Source organism: Momordica charantia, assembly GCF_013281855.1.
Source record: "Momordica charantia cultivar OHB3-1 chromosome 2 unlocalized genomic scaffold, Mcharantia_2.0 BLBB01000002.1, whole genome shotgun sequence".
NCBI classification, from domain to species: domain Eukaryota; kingdom Viridiplantae; phylum Streptophyta; class Magnoliopsida; order Cucurbitales; family Cucurbitaceae; genus Momordica; species Momordica charantia.
The window spans coordinates 3,138,991-3,154,791 of record NW_028275160.1 but is presented as its reverse complement, the minus strand read 5'-3'; the positions used below and the strand labels follow the sequence as shown (position 1 = coordinate 3,154,791).

Here is a 15,801-nt window from a genome sequence, read left to right as displayed (position 1 = left end):
TCCAGTCTGGTAACAAGAATGATCCAATTTTACCTCAAATAAAAAAGAAAAAAATATATTAACATATCCGTATCAAGAAATAAGTGAATGTCACTTACCAATAATTGCAATTATTATTTTAGGCAGCAATAATGGCATGTGGTTTATTATAATAATTTTTATATATAAAAACTATGAATTAAATAAGAGAATGTATAAATCAAAATTTTAAAAATATAATTGAAGTTTAAACCATCTATCGATTAAATAAACATAATTGATAATTGATATCATATAATTAAAACCTGCAGATAAAAGACAAAGCGGGAACTAAAAAATAAAAAAGAAAACTTTTTTGAAAAAGAGAAAATTGACGATCATATTCATATACATTAATCATTAATCAGAGAAAAAGAGAGGGGGGAAAAAAAAGAAAAAGAAATCTATAAGAGCCAATTTTCAGCACAAGTTTCTTAGCGCTTTCCCATCAAATCCTTCGTCCCGATTCAATTCAATTCCAGTTCTACCCATTCCTTCTCGTGCCGAAGATAGAATTTCCAATACCCAGAAGGAGAATCCATCTCTTTCAATCGCTATTTCAATTTCCCAATTCAAATTGATCTCAAACTCTTCCTCTTCCTCTTCCAATTCAATCTCTTCTGTCCATAGAATCATCCCTGGTTGTTTCTGATCAATCTCCTCGAGTCGACGACGGTCTTCATCGCTGCTAATGGGGTTCGATCGAGAAGCCGGTTGTTCGTCCAATTGCCTCCGATCTCCGGTGTCGAGGGAGGATACGCCCCTTCTCGGCAGCGCCAAGCCTCTGTCTTCGCAACCCAAGACTTTTGCAAACGTTTTTATCGCGATCGTTGGGGCCGGCGTTCTGGGGCTTCCATACGCCTTCAAGCGCACCGGGTGGCTCATGAGCCTTCTCATGCTCTTTTCCGTCGCCTTCTTAACCTATTACTGTATGATGCTCCTCGTCTTCACTCGCCGGAAGATCGAGTCGGTAATCGGATTTTCTAAGATCAATTCGTTTGGGGATTTGGGTTACACTATTTGCGGTTCGCCTGGGAGGATTATTGTTGATATTCTGATTATTTTGTCGCAAACTGGGTTTTGTATTGGCTATTTGATTTTCATTGGCAATACCATGGCCGATGTTTTTAATTCTCCGACCTTCACCGATTTGAGCCCTAAGATTTTGGGATTGGCTCCGAAGGTTGTGTACGTCTGGGGGTGTTTCCCTTTCCAATTGGGGTTAAACTCGATTCAGACGCTGACGCATTTAGCTCCTTTGAGCATTTTTGCTGATGTTGTTGATCTTGCATCTATGTTAGTGGTGATGGTGAAAGATGTGGGGATTATTTTCAAGCAGAGCCCATCTGTGGAGGCTTTTGGGGGCTTTTCTGTATTCTTTTATGGAATGGGAGTGGCTGTCTACGCCTTTGAAGGAATTGGAATGGTGTTGCCTCTTGAATCAGAGACCGAGGACAAAGAAAAATTTGGGAGAGTTTTGGGTTTGTCCATGGGTTTCATTTCTGTGTTATATGGGGCATTTGGAGTCCTTGGCTACTTTGCTTTTGGCCAAGAAACCAAAGACATGATCACGGGCAACTTAGGCCCTGGATTGGTTAGCACCATTGTTAAACTGGGTCTGTGTATAAACCTGTTCTTTACTCTGCCATTGATGATGAACCCAGTTTATGAGATTGTAGAGAGGCGATTCTGGGGAGGAAGATACTGCCTCTGGTTGAGATGGCTGCTGGTTTTCTTGGTGAGTTTGGTGGCACTTTTGGTCCCAAACTTCGCTGATTTCTTGTCCTTGGTTGGAAGTGCTGTGTGCTGTGCTTTGGCATTTGTGTTGCCTGCCCTGTTCCATTTCCTGGTTTTCAAAGAGGAATTGGATCTCAAAGGATGGTGTTTGGATATTGGCATTCTGGTGTTGGGGCTTGTCCTTGGAGTTTCTGGGACCTGGTCTGCTCTGCTGGAGATTTTCTCTGTTAAGGTATGAATATTCAAAACCGTTGCGAATGTGGATGTCCAATGTGCATATTCTCTGAAGTTTATATGAAAATTAGAATGGTATTGTCCTGATAATGTGTGATTCAATAGAGTAGTAGATAGATAAAATAAGAGTTGAGGGGTTGTGTACTGTCTTTTCTGTGGACTCTAATTTGATTTTGTGAAGTTAAGAGTGGAATTCAAAAGATCATTTGGTGTTATATTGGAAGGATTCTTACTTTTTGGAGAATAATTGCATTGCATTACATATTGTGGTGGATAAGTTGTTTGGATTTGATATCATAATGAATGGCAATTGCTATCTTATCTTACTGCACTTTGAAATGGTTTGAAATTTGTGTTTGCTTTTGGAAAGTTGATAATTTTCCATCTGAAAACTAAGTTTGAAGGCTCTTGTAATGGTGTTAAGCTTTCCTCTATTTCCATTATTCTAAAGAAAAAGATAGTTGTGAGGAAAACTCAAGTGACCATCCAAAGATACATTATGTAAATGAGTAGTTTGAGATTTTGGTTAAATGCCATATGAAAATTTTACTACGGGCGAAAGCACCTTAGAAAAAGGTTCCCAAACAAGCTCTCAAGAGGTAGTCCGGTTGGCAATAACTTTTATCTCTTGGTCATAATAGCTTAGAGTGTCCTCGATGTAGGACAAAGCTCTGACTCACAATTATTAAAAAAAAAAAATTCCAACATACAAACATACTCTTTCAGGTCTAAGTTGCTCCCCTTTTCTTTTTTAGATTTTTCAATGTGTATGTCTATGGTAGCCGGTGGTTTCAATGACATTTTCAAAATCTAAGCTTAATTTTGAAAATTAAAAATAAATTAACTTTTTTCAAAAAACTTTTTTATATCCCTCTCAAATACAATAATTTTGATTGAGACGTAATTTTGTTCACATTTTTAAATATCGTTTTAAATTTCAAACTCACTCTAAAGTGGTAGATTTTATTTTAGAACTTTCAAGATCTTAATTATTAGACATTTATACTAAATCTGTAAACCTTGATTTAAAATTATCATTTTATCTTTCGCTGTCATCCATTAGCCTCTCTCTTCCTCTAACTTTTTCCTTCCTTTTTAATGAAAATCTCCACATGGAAATTAAAGATAGTTGGACTTTATTTTTCCTTCCGACTATAGATTAAAAGTGAGATTTGATAATAAATTTCCAACTTTACTTTTATTATCATTCTTAATTACTTAAACCTATAATTTTTTCCTTTTCACGAGGACCACGTCTAAACAAGCTGTTACTTCAGTAGTTTAGTTTGTTCTGTAAAACCATTTTTAAGAAAATTAAAAAGAAAAAGAAACAAAATTTAAAGTTTTATTTGTGTTATAATATTTTTTTAAAAAATCATTTTTTTGAAGTATTGGAATATTAATTTGAAGGAAAAAAAAAAAAAGAGTGGTCCAAGTCCAATCCAATACGACACCGTACGTGCAGGAGTGAGTACAAACTACAAACAGCCCTTCGAGCCCAGACCGGCCCACGAAACAGAATTTACGAAAATGGGTAAATTAAATCCCTAAACTTTAAAAAGTGACTTAATAAATTTTCAAGTTTGTGTATAATAAGTCCCGTAGAATTTATCAAACGAAAAAAAATCCAGATACTTATGAGGCACAATATTAGGGGTTTGGAAATTTGTTAGACACTAAATAATTTATTTATTAGTCACTCTATTGGACAAAAATTAGGTTTAAATATTATTTTTTAGTTGTACTTTCAATTTTATTCATTTAGCTTAGGTTCTTCTTAAACATATATATATATTTTAGTCCATCTACTTTTAGAAATATATTATATTTGTTTCTATTTACTTAATGTCAACACAAATTTTATTCATAATTAAAACTCCTAAGAAACAGGTTTATGACTACATTTATAAATAAATAAAAACAAGGCAAGTGAAATGTCACTCGCTTTTTAAAAATACAGTGTCAAAATGAAGGTTTAAAAAATATAGAAATTAAAATAAACAAAAATTAAAAATATATGAACCAAATAAAAGTCTTAAAATACCTAAACTAAAATGAACAAAAACTCATGGTACAATGATCAACATAGTATGTAGACCCCAAACTTATAATTTAAACAATAATAATTACACATCAATCATAAAAAGAAGTTCGGAGATAAAGAAGGAACATGACTTAAATGACGAGTATGCGAACATAAAACACAGTTTTTTTTTTCGGTACAACAACATGTGAGAGTGAGATTTTAACACACGAACATTTGCCCGCAATTTATGAGCTAGGCTCGAATTGGAAACATACACATTGCTTAACATTAATAATAAACGCTATATTTTTTCTAAAATTAAGGGTCGAAATTTATACCAACATGAGCTTCAACGATAATAATTGATACGTTATTCGTAATTAAAAGACCGTGAGTTTGAATCAACCAGTAAAATTGGATGTAGTATAAATAAATAAATAAGAAAGTCCAGATTTATATCGTACATTTATTGTAGTGAAAAAGGGGTTAATTCCCAATAATAACCCAAGCTTTTAAATGTTGCCATCTCTGGCGAAGCTATTTAAATTCCCCAATCCGTTTAGAAAGGGGATATTAAAGACAAAAGTGTTTAAACAGTGAAATAAAGATAATGGAAGTCATATTTCGTGAAGGCCATTTATGTCATCTGAAATGTGGGCCCCACCCCATCCCCTTCCCCTTCCCTTTGTTAAAAATCATTCAATTTTACTCACCACTTACTTTTTGCATTTTTCTAAATTTTAAATTAAAAAAATACATTGCCGATAGATCTTTAGGATTCCCAATCAATAGATGATAGATTCGATTCCTCCTCCTCGTCTCTACATGTTAGCACTAAAAAAAAAATATAACCATGATGCTGGTTCATTGGTTAAAAAGAACTATAGTTAATTAAGATGAAATAAATTCAAATATCTTGATGGTCACCTACTTTAGGACAGTACAACTATATTCAAAATGAGATTCAAATCCATAACATTTTCTATTGAAAATATATGCTTTATAGGTTTAAATTGGAAACAAATAATATATATTTTTTATTGAGAATGAAAAAAAAAAATCTTTATTTTTTCTAATGTAAAATTGTTTCGAAAACAGTCTTTGAACAGCCCTAATATTTCGGTTTTATTAAATTTGATTTTAATAAAAATTTAGAAAATAGAAACCAAATCCATACCCGAAAAAAAATGAAACATATACATTATTTGCATTTTGGCACTTTTTTTTTTTCATTTTGAATGTATGCATTTTGGTCCTCTTAATTATAAACTGCTTTTGCAGCTATTATTTCGTATGATTATGTAGTACTCCTTCGAGCTTTTTTGGTTTTGTTTAAATATTATATTCATCTACGTAGTTTCAACTTTATTTTATTTTAGTTTTTTACTTTCAAAACGTCCATTTTAGTATCTATTTTAACAATTTTTCTTCATTTTAGTTTTTTTTTTACTTTCAAAACGTCAATTTTAGTCTCTGTACTTAAAAAAATATTCATTTTAATTTTTTTATTTTCATTTTTATCTTGTATAATTTTTGCATGACACTTCACTCGCTAAATTTATTAAAATATAGTCATATATTTGTATTTAAGAGTTTGTATTGTGTATAATTTTTTTCAAAAGAGCGATCAAATTAGTCACTTTTAAAAGTACGGACATAAACAAATATTTTAAAAATACAATAACTAAAATGAATAAAAATTGAAAGTTGTACCGTCAAAATTAACATTTCAAAAGTACTACTAAAATAAAAAATACACTAACCAGTATAGTATTTAAAGTTTTGAAAATTTGAATGTAGACCCTAGAATTTACACACTCCCTATTTTGGTCCTTTTTTTTAACTTTTAACACCACAAATTTAGTCCACCAACTTGTATTAAATTCTACATTTAGTTCCTAACAAAACAATGTTTTGTCTACATTATTAAAAATGCAATGTGAACTCATTCATTACCAATATACTATATATTATCACCTTCATATTATGAATTAAACACAAAGTTTAATGAAAATTCGAGAATCAAAATTCATATTTTAAAGAGTAAAGAACTAAAATTAAAAACAAAATAAAAATAAAGAAATTTAAAGACTAATATAACATCGACTTCTAAAATTTTAGAACCCAAATTTAAGATGATTATTCTTAAAAGATATCAAATTGTACCACCGCCCATAAAATTTAGTGGGGGTTACAATTGCACCAATTAACTTTTATTTACATGGCAAAAAAAAAAATTATGTACAAAAATCAAACCCTTAACGTCACATAATTTTGTAAAATGTAAATCTTACTGTCGATTTTATATGAATTAACCTTGATAAATTGTAAAAGGAAAAGATAAACCTTACTATCGATTTTATATGAATTAGCCTTCGATAAAGTGTTCGTCAAATTGTTTCTCCTCATCCAAATGTTTCATTCTATTCGTTAAGTTACAAATTTAGTCCTCAAACTTTTAAATTATGTAAAAAAAAGATCTCACAACTATACATTGAGTCATTAAACTGGAAAAAAAAAAAGTCTACAAAATTTTAATTTTGTATTTAATAGATCTCTGACCCATCTAACATTTTTTAAAATTTTTGAACCTATACATCATAAGATTGAAAGGTCAAGATATTCTTATACATAAAATCAAATAAAAATTGTCAAAATAGGCAGAAAAGTTATTAGCCACAGTCTAAATACATATTAAAATTTGAGCACCAATCAGACAAAATCCTCAGAATGCAAGTCTAAAAAGGTAATTTAAGCAAAAAATGAAAAGTACCAAAATGAAACATTTGGTTGAGGAGAATAAGGCGAGGGGAATTGACGAAAATACCCCTGGCTGTACTAAAGATCAATTCCAAATGCAAGAAAGAGAGAGAGAAGTAAAAAGTGCCAAGAAAACACAGGCATTGCTAGCTGTCACCAGCACATTTCCCTCCATTTCTCTCCACACCCACTCTCTTCTCTTTTTTATAAAATCTTTCCTCTTAACCTCTTCTTCTTCACTCTCCTCTCAAACCCTAACAATGGCGCCTCCACTTTCACTCTTCTTCTTCTTCTTCTTCCTCTGTAGCTCTGCTGCTGCTTCAATGGCCGCCCCCGCCTTCCAAACCTTCAACACCCACTCCTCCCCTCACTTCTTCAACCCGAAGCTCCCTCCCAACTCCCTCTCCTCCTCCAAGAAATTCGAGGGCTCCTCCGATTTCGTCAAGCTCCGATACCACATGGGCCCCGTCCTCTCCTCTTCTCCGATCAATATCTACCTTATTTGGTACGGCAAGTGGTCCGTCTCCCAGAAATTGCTCATCAAGGACTTTCTCTTGTCCATCGATCCCCTCCGTGTCGCTCCTTCCCCCTCCGTCGCCGAGTGGTGGCGGACCGTTTCGCTTTACACCGATCAAACCGGCGCTAATGTGTCCCGCTCCGTCGTTATTGCCGGAGAGCACTCCGACCTCCGCCTCTCCCACGGCACCGACCTCACACGCCTCTCCATTCAGAAGGTCATCGCGACGGCGGTCCAATCGGCGCCGTTTCCGGTGGATCATCGGAACGGGATGTTTCTGGTGCTCACTTCTCAAGACGTGACGATGCAGGACTTTTGTCGAGCAGTTTGCGGGTTCCATTACTTCACTTTCCCGTCCATGGTGGGCTACACTCTCCCCTACGCTTGGGTCGGCCACTCCGGCAAGCAGTGCCCCGAGCAATGCGCCTATCCCTTCGCCGTGCCGGCGTACATGGGAGGCGGCGGCCCCGGCTCGCTCTCCCCGCCCAACAGAGACGTCGCTCTCGACGGAATGATCAGCGTGATCGGCCACGAGTTGGCCGAAGTCGCTTCGAATCCGTTGGTGAACGCGTGGTACGCCGGCGAGGATCCGACGGCGCCGACGGAGATCGGAGACTTGTGCGAGGGGCTGTACGGCACCGGCGGCGGCGGCGGGTACATAGGGCAGGTAATGAGGGACGGAGAAGGAAGAACGTTTAATGTGAACGGGAGAAACGGGAGGAAGTTCTTGTTGCAGTGGCTATGGAGTCCGGTGCTGAGGGCTTGCGCCGGCCCCAATGCTCTTGATTAAGCGAAGAAAATTTCCGATCAGTTTTCTGTTAGTACTGTGTACCGTATGTTGAAGAATGACGGCGGCGATGATGAGCTCAGCTCGAGCAACCGCCGGGATGATGGGTGGCTCCGCGGCGCCGAGGAGGAGGGGAGGGGGGGGGTCCAGGGTCCTAAGAATTTATAGTTTCTAAGGTATATATAATATATAAAATTAAATTTTGAATGTCCTAAATTTATATTAATATTAAGATAGAAAATTTTTTGGATTTATTCTTTTTGTGTTCCCCATTGAAAAAAATGTTTTCGAATTCATTTAATTTCTTCACCGTTTAGAAATTGTTATTAATTATTTGGGTACATTAATATTCGATTTATGTGATTTTTTTATTTTTTATTTTTCTAATTTGGCTCCTACATTTCTTTTGTTAACAATGTTGATAACCTTTTTATTTGATTTTGATTTAAATTCGTAAAAAATTTTATTTTGATTATAAAAGTAAATATTTGTTTGAAAATATCTTTGTTCTTTATAATATTTACTCAATTTATTAATAGAAAAATAAAAAAGCAGCAAGGTCAAAGAAGAAGATTGAAGCTGTATTATTAAATTGAACCTATTTTGTCGTTACTAACTTTTAGTTGTATTCAGTAATTTATATGGTTAAAATTTAAAATAAGAATAAAAAAAATGTTGAGTGAATTTAGTCCCTTAATCAAGAATTGAAGTACTTATCTTGATTTTAAAAAAATGATTATTTTAGGTTTATTATTAAAATGAAAAGTTGAGGAGTCCAATGGGAAGTTAGTAGCAATCTTAGATCAGTGAGACTATTTACAAATTAGAAAATATAATGAAATCCATATCACCATATGATTGGAAGCACACATAATCTCTTAATTTCAACATCAAACACCGGATAATCACCATTTGAATAATATTGAAACAAATGATTATTCATTCCATTATAATTTCCGAATTTGCAAACCTATTGATATTATATCATAATCATAATGCATCCTTGAACTATATTTTTGTACGACATTTAAATGAATAAAAATTAAATTACATTTTTGGTCTTTAATTCATTTAGTTCATATCTATTATAAACAATACCAAATCCTTGTCTTTTGTTGCAATTTAATATTTATGCTTAACGTTTTTATCAATTAAAAAATGTACCAAAAATCCCTACAATTAGCAAGAATTAAAAAAAAAAATCCAACTCAACAGATTAATTAACAACAGCACTTTAAAAGAAGGGAAATAAACATTATTAGTTTGACTATATAATAGGGTTAGTTCAAGAAATGTCTATACTACAACTACAGGAGATGAATACTACAGTTATTCATGTGAGCATGTGTATCAATAAATTTAACATAGAAGTAGGAAATTTAAAACATTAAAGTTATAAATAAGCATAAAAAGAAAGAAGAAAAAGGGGAAAAGAAATTTAATGATGGGAAAAGTAATAATAGAGGAGGGGGGGAAAAAGGAGTAGGTGGGTGGGGAGTGGGGGATGCATTTTCCAGAGGAAAGCAAGGAGTGGGACCGACCCCTCCTCCATGCTCTTCAATACAACAGCTCACGCTGGGTCCCACCTTCAACCCCCACTATTTCTCTTTTGTTTCATTATCCCCCTTCTTCCACTCCCACACCACTAACCTCAATCCCATCCCCCCTTTTTGTTGCCATTTTCATCGACACCACCCTCCCCTCTACGATTAATTTCTCGAGACAACTATCTACAACAAGTAAAAGTGAGAGATTCAATCCAAGGGGACGATTCTTAAAATTTTAAAAGTTTGTAAGGTATGAGCATTAGTAATTTCGTATCTTTGTTGGAGGGGTGGGTCACTTAACTTTATTAGCCAACCCGACACAAATACGTACATTTGTAACGGTTAGGGAATAAAAAGATATTTGAATGAGTCAACCAAATTATCAAGGAGAAAAAAGGAAAAAGAAAAATGAATATGAAGATAGATAGATAGATGGATACCATATGGGCCAGAGAGGCACCGGCGGCCCACTAATTGGGCCCAATAACTAAAAGTGTCTCAATCTGTGAGTTGGAAGAGACACATTCCCATCAAAGAGCTGTTTGTTGCCGCCTTGCAATAATACAATTAACACACAAACGGACAAACTGCCACCTACAAATTCTTTGTCTACATTTCACATTTCAGATTTAATGATTCGTAAAAGTTAAAAGAGGTTAACTTGCTATTTAAGTGTTTAATTTTAATTTCAATTTAACGTGTCATTTTCTTTTCAAAAAAGGAAAACATATGTGATGCAAGAATATGTTCGACGTGCTATCACTATGAGTTGGCCCAATATATAGTACATGAACTAAAAAACTAAAGAATTTTTTAGAAATAGGTTAAAAATTTATAATGGCAATTTAAAAAAAAATATATACAGTGTCATGTTAAAAGACATTTTAGAAAAATCCTATGAAAAAACTCTTAAGGAGCAGTCCAGTCGATAAGGTCTCTCAACTAAAGAATCTCAAATTTAAACCTTTCATTAAGTTTAATATAAAAAAAATCTTGGGAAAATATATATATATATATATATATATATATATATATATCCTCTGAAAAAAACTAACAAAGGACTAAAATGGTATTTTACTTATCAAATAAGTTTGGGAGGAAATAATTTAATTTTACTGTTAGACAAAAGACGGTATCGTCTTCGACGTGACAAAACAAACCGACATAGGGAGGATCTCATCTTGTTCACTAAGCAGTAGCAAAATTCAGTAAAGCCATGGCGGGGGAGGAAGCCACGTGCACAGGCACGTGTAAGCCGGAAGAAGAACAGGAGTGTCATTTGGGGACAAAGGCCTTGAAGATATAAATGGAAAACAGTGATCGAAAGGAGCGGAGGATCAATCGAGAACGATGAAGAAGTGAAGGAAGAGATAATGGCAGAAGCAGGCAGAAGAGGAGGAGGAGGAGGAATCAGAGCCTGCAACCAGAGCTGTGGTTGCGCCGTCCCCTGCCCCGGCGGCAACGCCTGCAGGTGCGCGACGGCGAAGGTGGAGACGGCAGGCGGGGATGCGGCGCACCGGTGGTGCCCGTGCGGGGAGCACTGCGGATGCAACCCTTGCACGTGCCCCAGTGCGGTGGCCGGAGTCGGCAAGGATTTCTGCAAGTGCGGCGAAAATTGCCGATGTGAAACTTGTGGTGCTGGATCGGGATGAAAGTGGAACCTAAACATAAACAACTTCTGAAACGTCGTCGTTTTAGCTTGGTTTCTGAACTGTGGCTTAAACGAAACTATTGTGCGATTACAATAAAACACTATTGTATTGTAGTACTCTACGTACAATATGCTTTTTCTATCTTTTTTGTTTCTTTTTTTTTTTTCGGAGGAATATCTTTTTTGTTTCTGTTCAGTCACTAAATTAATAATAAAAATCTTAAATTATTTGGTCAAATTATCCTCCTAGTCATATCATGATTTGTCTTGGTTTTAGTTTTGTTCTACAGTTGAAAAAAAACAATCAATCTTCTTTAAATTAATTGAAATCTTGGGAGATTAAACATAAAATACGCGGAGCTGAGTGTTATTTTAAAGATGTACTCGTTTTCTTTTTTCCTTTCGATTCTTTGTTCAAAGAAAAAAATAAACTTAAGATTATGGCACTGTGAACTCACCTTGATAAGGATTTAGAAGTTGTTCTCAATCTGAAAAGTAAAACTGTTGTCAATCCACTCATCGTTCTGCAGATTCCTCTGAGAGAAGGTAGCTTCCCCACTGTTCTTCACAGACAAAGCAGAAATGCTTCCAGTTCCATAGCGTCCCTATACAAAGGATCAAACCCATTTCAGCTGCTGCATAGATATCTCAGAAAAAGCAAACAAAATGACATCTTTTTTACCAGTTCGGTGTCTGTATCAACAAATATGGAACTATATTGGTACTCCCTCCGGGGAGAATATATGCCCGGTAGCAAGCTCTCGTCATCTTTGATTGTGTTCGTCATTAGTTTCTCAACCATCTCTTCTGTTGGAAGTTCTCTGTCGCCATTTTTGTCCACAAGATCTCTGAAACTCTGATCCAGCCGCTGCGCCTACGAATTTGGGCAATTGGGAAATTGGGCAAAACTCTCTACTGAAACCCCAAACAGAAGCTATGAGGGATTTGGGATGTTTCTTTCTTACCTTGGGCCATGGAGAGTCGAGTTGTGCGTTTGTAAGGACATGTATGCCGGGGGAAACCTCAGTGACGAGGCTGGGGCTGTCATTTGTTGGTCTGTTGGTGATATAAAACATGGTTTTGGAGGAAATTTCAGCTACTATCAAGTTGAAACCATTGTACTGGTCTGCTTCTTTTGCAACTTCTTTGGCAAAGTCGAGGGGAGCCTTCTTGCTCTGCCAAGGCAAAAACACAGGACAGTCATCAACCAGCTGATTCATGTCCATTTCAACCTTAACTTGCATGAACTTTACTGAAAAGAAAACTGCGGTTGCAGAGCCGATCATTAGGTAGGATTTTGCTTGTTAATGCCTATTGGAAGATGAACTCATCGACGGGGATTTCTTATTCATGGACTTCTGAAAACGTTTGATGAAGATGGTTGTTGAGAATGGTGTCTGCACTTATTCGGTGTCTTCAATCTTTCCTACTTTTTGTGATCATCACCTCCTAAAGCTCTTAACTGAGAGTTGTTTAGTTCTAGAATTCTATATAATTCTCTCTCTAGCTGGAGATTGAGGACGAGCAAACGCAGTGAAGGTTCGTGTTTCTTGACCTTTTTCAAGTTCAAGAAAATGATTTTTGAGATATATCTTCAATTATCTTTATATTTCTCAAAGATGTTCTTCTTACATATGTGTTTAGAGTTTTTTCCACGTCTAAAGCATGTGTAACTAAGTCCTCAATCCAATAAGAATGACCATTATTTTCAGTCTCTGGCAAGAAGGACGAGCAAAGCTTTAAACATGTTCTATCTTCAATCTTGAATCATCGCTAGTAATTTCAACCAGTTTTTCCTATTCACCAGTACACAGCACTCTAAAACAAAACTATCAGATTGGTTTGCAACCTAGCACAACAGCATAATGTACCCAAAATTGCAGACTTCATCGGCGAAAATAGGTTAGATTCAAATTCCAGTTTGGTGTATTTGTAACTCTCTTAGAGTTGTAAGCTCGAAATAACAAATACTACACGATTGATTTTCGAGTAATTTCATGAAACTATCATACCCAATTTACCTTACCTTCAAGAAACGAACGGGGAGCTCTCCTCTGCTCTTAGCCTGAGGAAGCGACTGAACTTCCCTGAAATTAGTGACGAACGCAACTCTGCCATTTCTCGAGCAAGCCAGCCAGGTACCACCGGCCAGCCCATCTCTTCCGCCCAAAATATCGCCACATTCCCACCATTCAAGCGGCTTCGTGGGCCTGAACAGGGAAAATCAGAGCAATTTCACAAAATCCGAAACTACCGAGTGATTCCCCCTGTAAAATGAATGGAAACGCCGGAGAAATTGGACAGACCTAGTGCGATATTCATCCCGGTTGAGGAGAAGGAAGAATGGATATAGCGGGTGAGCTTGCCATAGAAACGCTGCGATACACATGATGAATTCGAACCGACAAACTGACGTTGGAGATTCGACGGTCCTACGCCGAGCTGGTCCTTCGCTTTATAGGAAATCCTTCGATTGACATTCGCCATCTGCACTGGCTCAAGCTCTTGCTTGCAGGCATCCATGGCAGCTCCTGGTCTGGGCCCAATACCCACGGAAACCGGAGAGTGGATCCAAATTGGATCGAATTAAAACGTGGGCCTAAGTTTACTCTATCGTTCTCAATTTAAAAATGAATTTTATTATATTTTTAGATATCTGTAGTGTATAGGTTGAGTAGGTAAAGTTTATTTTCATGGCTACAATGTTTAAATTACACCCTCTCGAATTTTGTTGTCAAAATATCACCATTTAAGTAAAAATGATAGATATTCAAATTTATGAATACCGTCTTTTGAAGCAAATTCGAAAATTGTCTTAAAAAATGTCAATTTAGTAGATAAAATATTTATTATCATTTTAATAGGCAGAGAAAATAAGAGTGGGAAGCGAAAAATGAAACCAACTTAAAATTAAGTCACGGAAAGATATTTTTATAGAGAGGGAGGGAGAGATGGGGACGGGGAAGAGAGATAAAGGGGAAAATGAAAAAAGATATTATACATAAAAATTAAAAATAATATAAAATATTTCACTCACTATTGTCGCGTCATCATTTTGTTAGTATCACTTATTCAAAGACTTTTTAAATAAATTGAGATCAAATTGTGACTTATTTATTTATGGGTAATTGTAATGGGTAGCAAAAACATTTTATATATTTCAAAAAATGTCACCAACTTTTTAAAATTTCAAATATAGCAAAATATTTGAATTTTTATTTTCGGATTTTTTATTATTCCAATTTTACCCTTATTATATATAATATATATCTAATATACATCCAATTTATATCTGGTATACATATGATGTATATCATAAATCAAATCTATATCTGATATACATCTTATGTAAATTTGTATATGATATACATCAAATCTATATCTAATGTACATCCGATGTAACTCTAATATACTTCCGATATACATTCGATGTAACCCTAATATACAGTATCAGATATACCATGATATACATTATCAAATTTACTACTGATACATCAAATGTACATATTATACATATAATATATATATATATATATCTGATGTACTTCTAATTTATGATATACTAAATATATTTCCAACTAATATACTAAATAAATTTGCAACTGATATACTAAATATAAGTTATATCAAATGTTTAATTTTTAGTAGTATATCAGCTGTTTAAATTATAGTTTATCATTTCAATTTGTTGATTAATATACTAATATTATCATTAATGTTGATTACTATGTCACTACTATTTATTCAATATTAATATTAGTTAGATGCTAAATATATGGAATATCAATTGTTTAAATTTATAAAGTACATCAAAATGTTAACTTGTCTTTTTGGACATGCATGGTCCACATAAACCTTTTATATAATAACTTTATATTTCAAAAATAAAAAATAAAAAATTTTGCACCATTGTTTTCATCGGAAAAAGATATTGGATATAATAGTATGATATCAACACACATATGATATCAAAATATATATATATATATATCAACACACATATATAATAGTTATATTAGTAGATATAATGGTTATATCGGAGGTATATAAGTGGTAAATTATAAGCATATTAAGTATATATCAATGTTATATTAGTGATAAATCATATAATCTATTATAAGTTATATCAGTAGATACCATAGTTATATCAGTGGTATATCATTTGTATATCAATGGTAAATTAGAGACATATCCAATATATATCACATATATATGTATTGTATTAGCATGGTAAATCAATAGTTATCATACGTATATCAATGGTAAGACATGCTAGAAGTTGAGTAGATATCATGGTTATATCATAAGTAAATCAATTGTATATCATTATTATATCAGTGGTATATCAGAGATATATATCCATAGTCAGATATATTAAAGGGTGAATTTGTAATTTTACAACTACCTCCGTTTTTTTTTGAAAAAAATTGCTATATTTGAAAAAACTAAATCTGGTTACTATTTTGTTTATTTTACTAAAATTTGTTGCCATATTTGCAAGTGCCCATTTATTTATTAATTTAT

General features: G+C 34.4%; 4 protein-coding genes across 4 annotated transcripts; 3 read left to right on the top strand and 1 right to left on the bottom strand.

The window, feature by feature from the left end:
• Nucleotides 1-407: 407 nt before the first annotated feature.
• On the top strand, nucleotides 408-2,204 carry LOC111011292 (amino acid transporter AVT3B-like). Its single transcript, XM_022284998.2, has one exon. The coding sequence runs from the start codon at nucleotides 710-712 to the stop codon at nucleotides 1,991-1,993; it is 1,284 nt and encodes a 427-aa protein (XP_022140690.1). The 5' UTR covers nucleotides 408-709; the 3' UTR covers nucleotides 1,994-2,204.
• Nucleotides 2,205-6,677: 4,473 nt separating this feature from the next.
• LOC111011268 (protein EXORDIUM-like 5) lies at nucleotides 6,678-8,333 on the top strand. Its single transcript, XM_022284975.2, has one exon. It carries the CDS (start codon nucleotides 6,778-6,780, stop codon nucleotides 8,080-8,082), a length of 1,305 nt encoding a protein of 434 aa, XP_022140667.2. The 5' UTR covers nucleotides 6,678-6,777; the 3' UTR covers nucleotides 8,083-8,333.
• Nucleotides 8,334-10,999: 2,666 nt separating this feature from the next.
• LOC111011270 (uncharacterized) lies at nucleotides 11,000-11,444 on the top strand. Its single transcript, XM_022284977.2, has one exon. It carries the CDS (start codon nucleotides 11,000-11,002, stop codon nucleotides 11,276-11,278), a length of 279 nt encoding a protein of 92 aa, XP_022140669.1. The 3' UTR covers nucleotides 11,279-11,444.
• Nucleotides 11,445-11,567: 123 nt separating this feature from the next.
• On the bottom strand, nucleotides 11,568-13,874 carry LOC111011269 (transport/golgi organization-like protein (DUF833)). Its single transcript, XM_022284976.2, has 5 exons — nucleotides 13,584-13,874; nucleotides 13,304-13,487; nucleotides 12,243-12,452; nucleotides 11,960-12,151; nucleotides 11,568-11,882 (listed from the first exon to the last, which is right to left on the bottom strand). Exons 1-5 carry the CDS (start codon nucleotides 13,664-13,666, stop codon nucleotides 11,748-11,750), a joined length of 804 nt encoding a protein of 267 aa, XP_022140668.1. The 5' UTR covers nucleotides 13,667-13,874; the 3' UTR covers nucleotides 11,568-11,747.
• Nucleotides 13,875-15,801: the final 1,927 nt, after the last annotated feature.

Excerpts from the sequence above, each read along its gene's own strand:
- LOC111011270 (XM_022284977.2), top strand. The coding sequence starts at position 11,000 with ATGGCAGAAGCAGGCAGAAGAGGAGGAGGAGGAGGAATCAGAGCCTGC.
- LOC111011268 (XM_022284975.2), top strand. The coding sequence starts at position 6,778 with ATGAAAAGTACCAAAATGAAACATTTGGTTGAGGAGAATAAGGCGAGG.
- LOC111011269 (XM_022284976.2), bottom strand. The coding sequence starts at position 13,666 with ATGTGTATCGCAGCGTTTCTATGGCAAGCTCACCCGCTATATCCATTC. Across the intron at positions 13,488-13,583 it reads CGGGATGAATATCGCACTAG|GCCCACGAAGCCGCTTGAAT; the intron begins GTCTGTCCAATT and ends TTCCCTGTTCAG. Across the intron at positions 11,883-11,959 it reads TTGATACAGACACCGAACTG|GGACGCTATGGAACTGGAAG; the intron begins GTAAAAAAGATG and ends TCCTTTGTATAG.
- LOC111011292 (XM_022284998.2), top strand. The coding sequence starts at position 710 with ATGGGGTTCGATCGAGAAGCCGGTTGTTCGTCCAATTGCCTCCGATCT.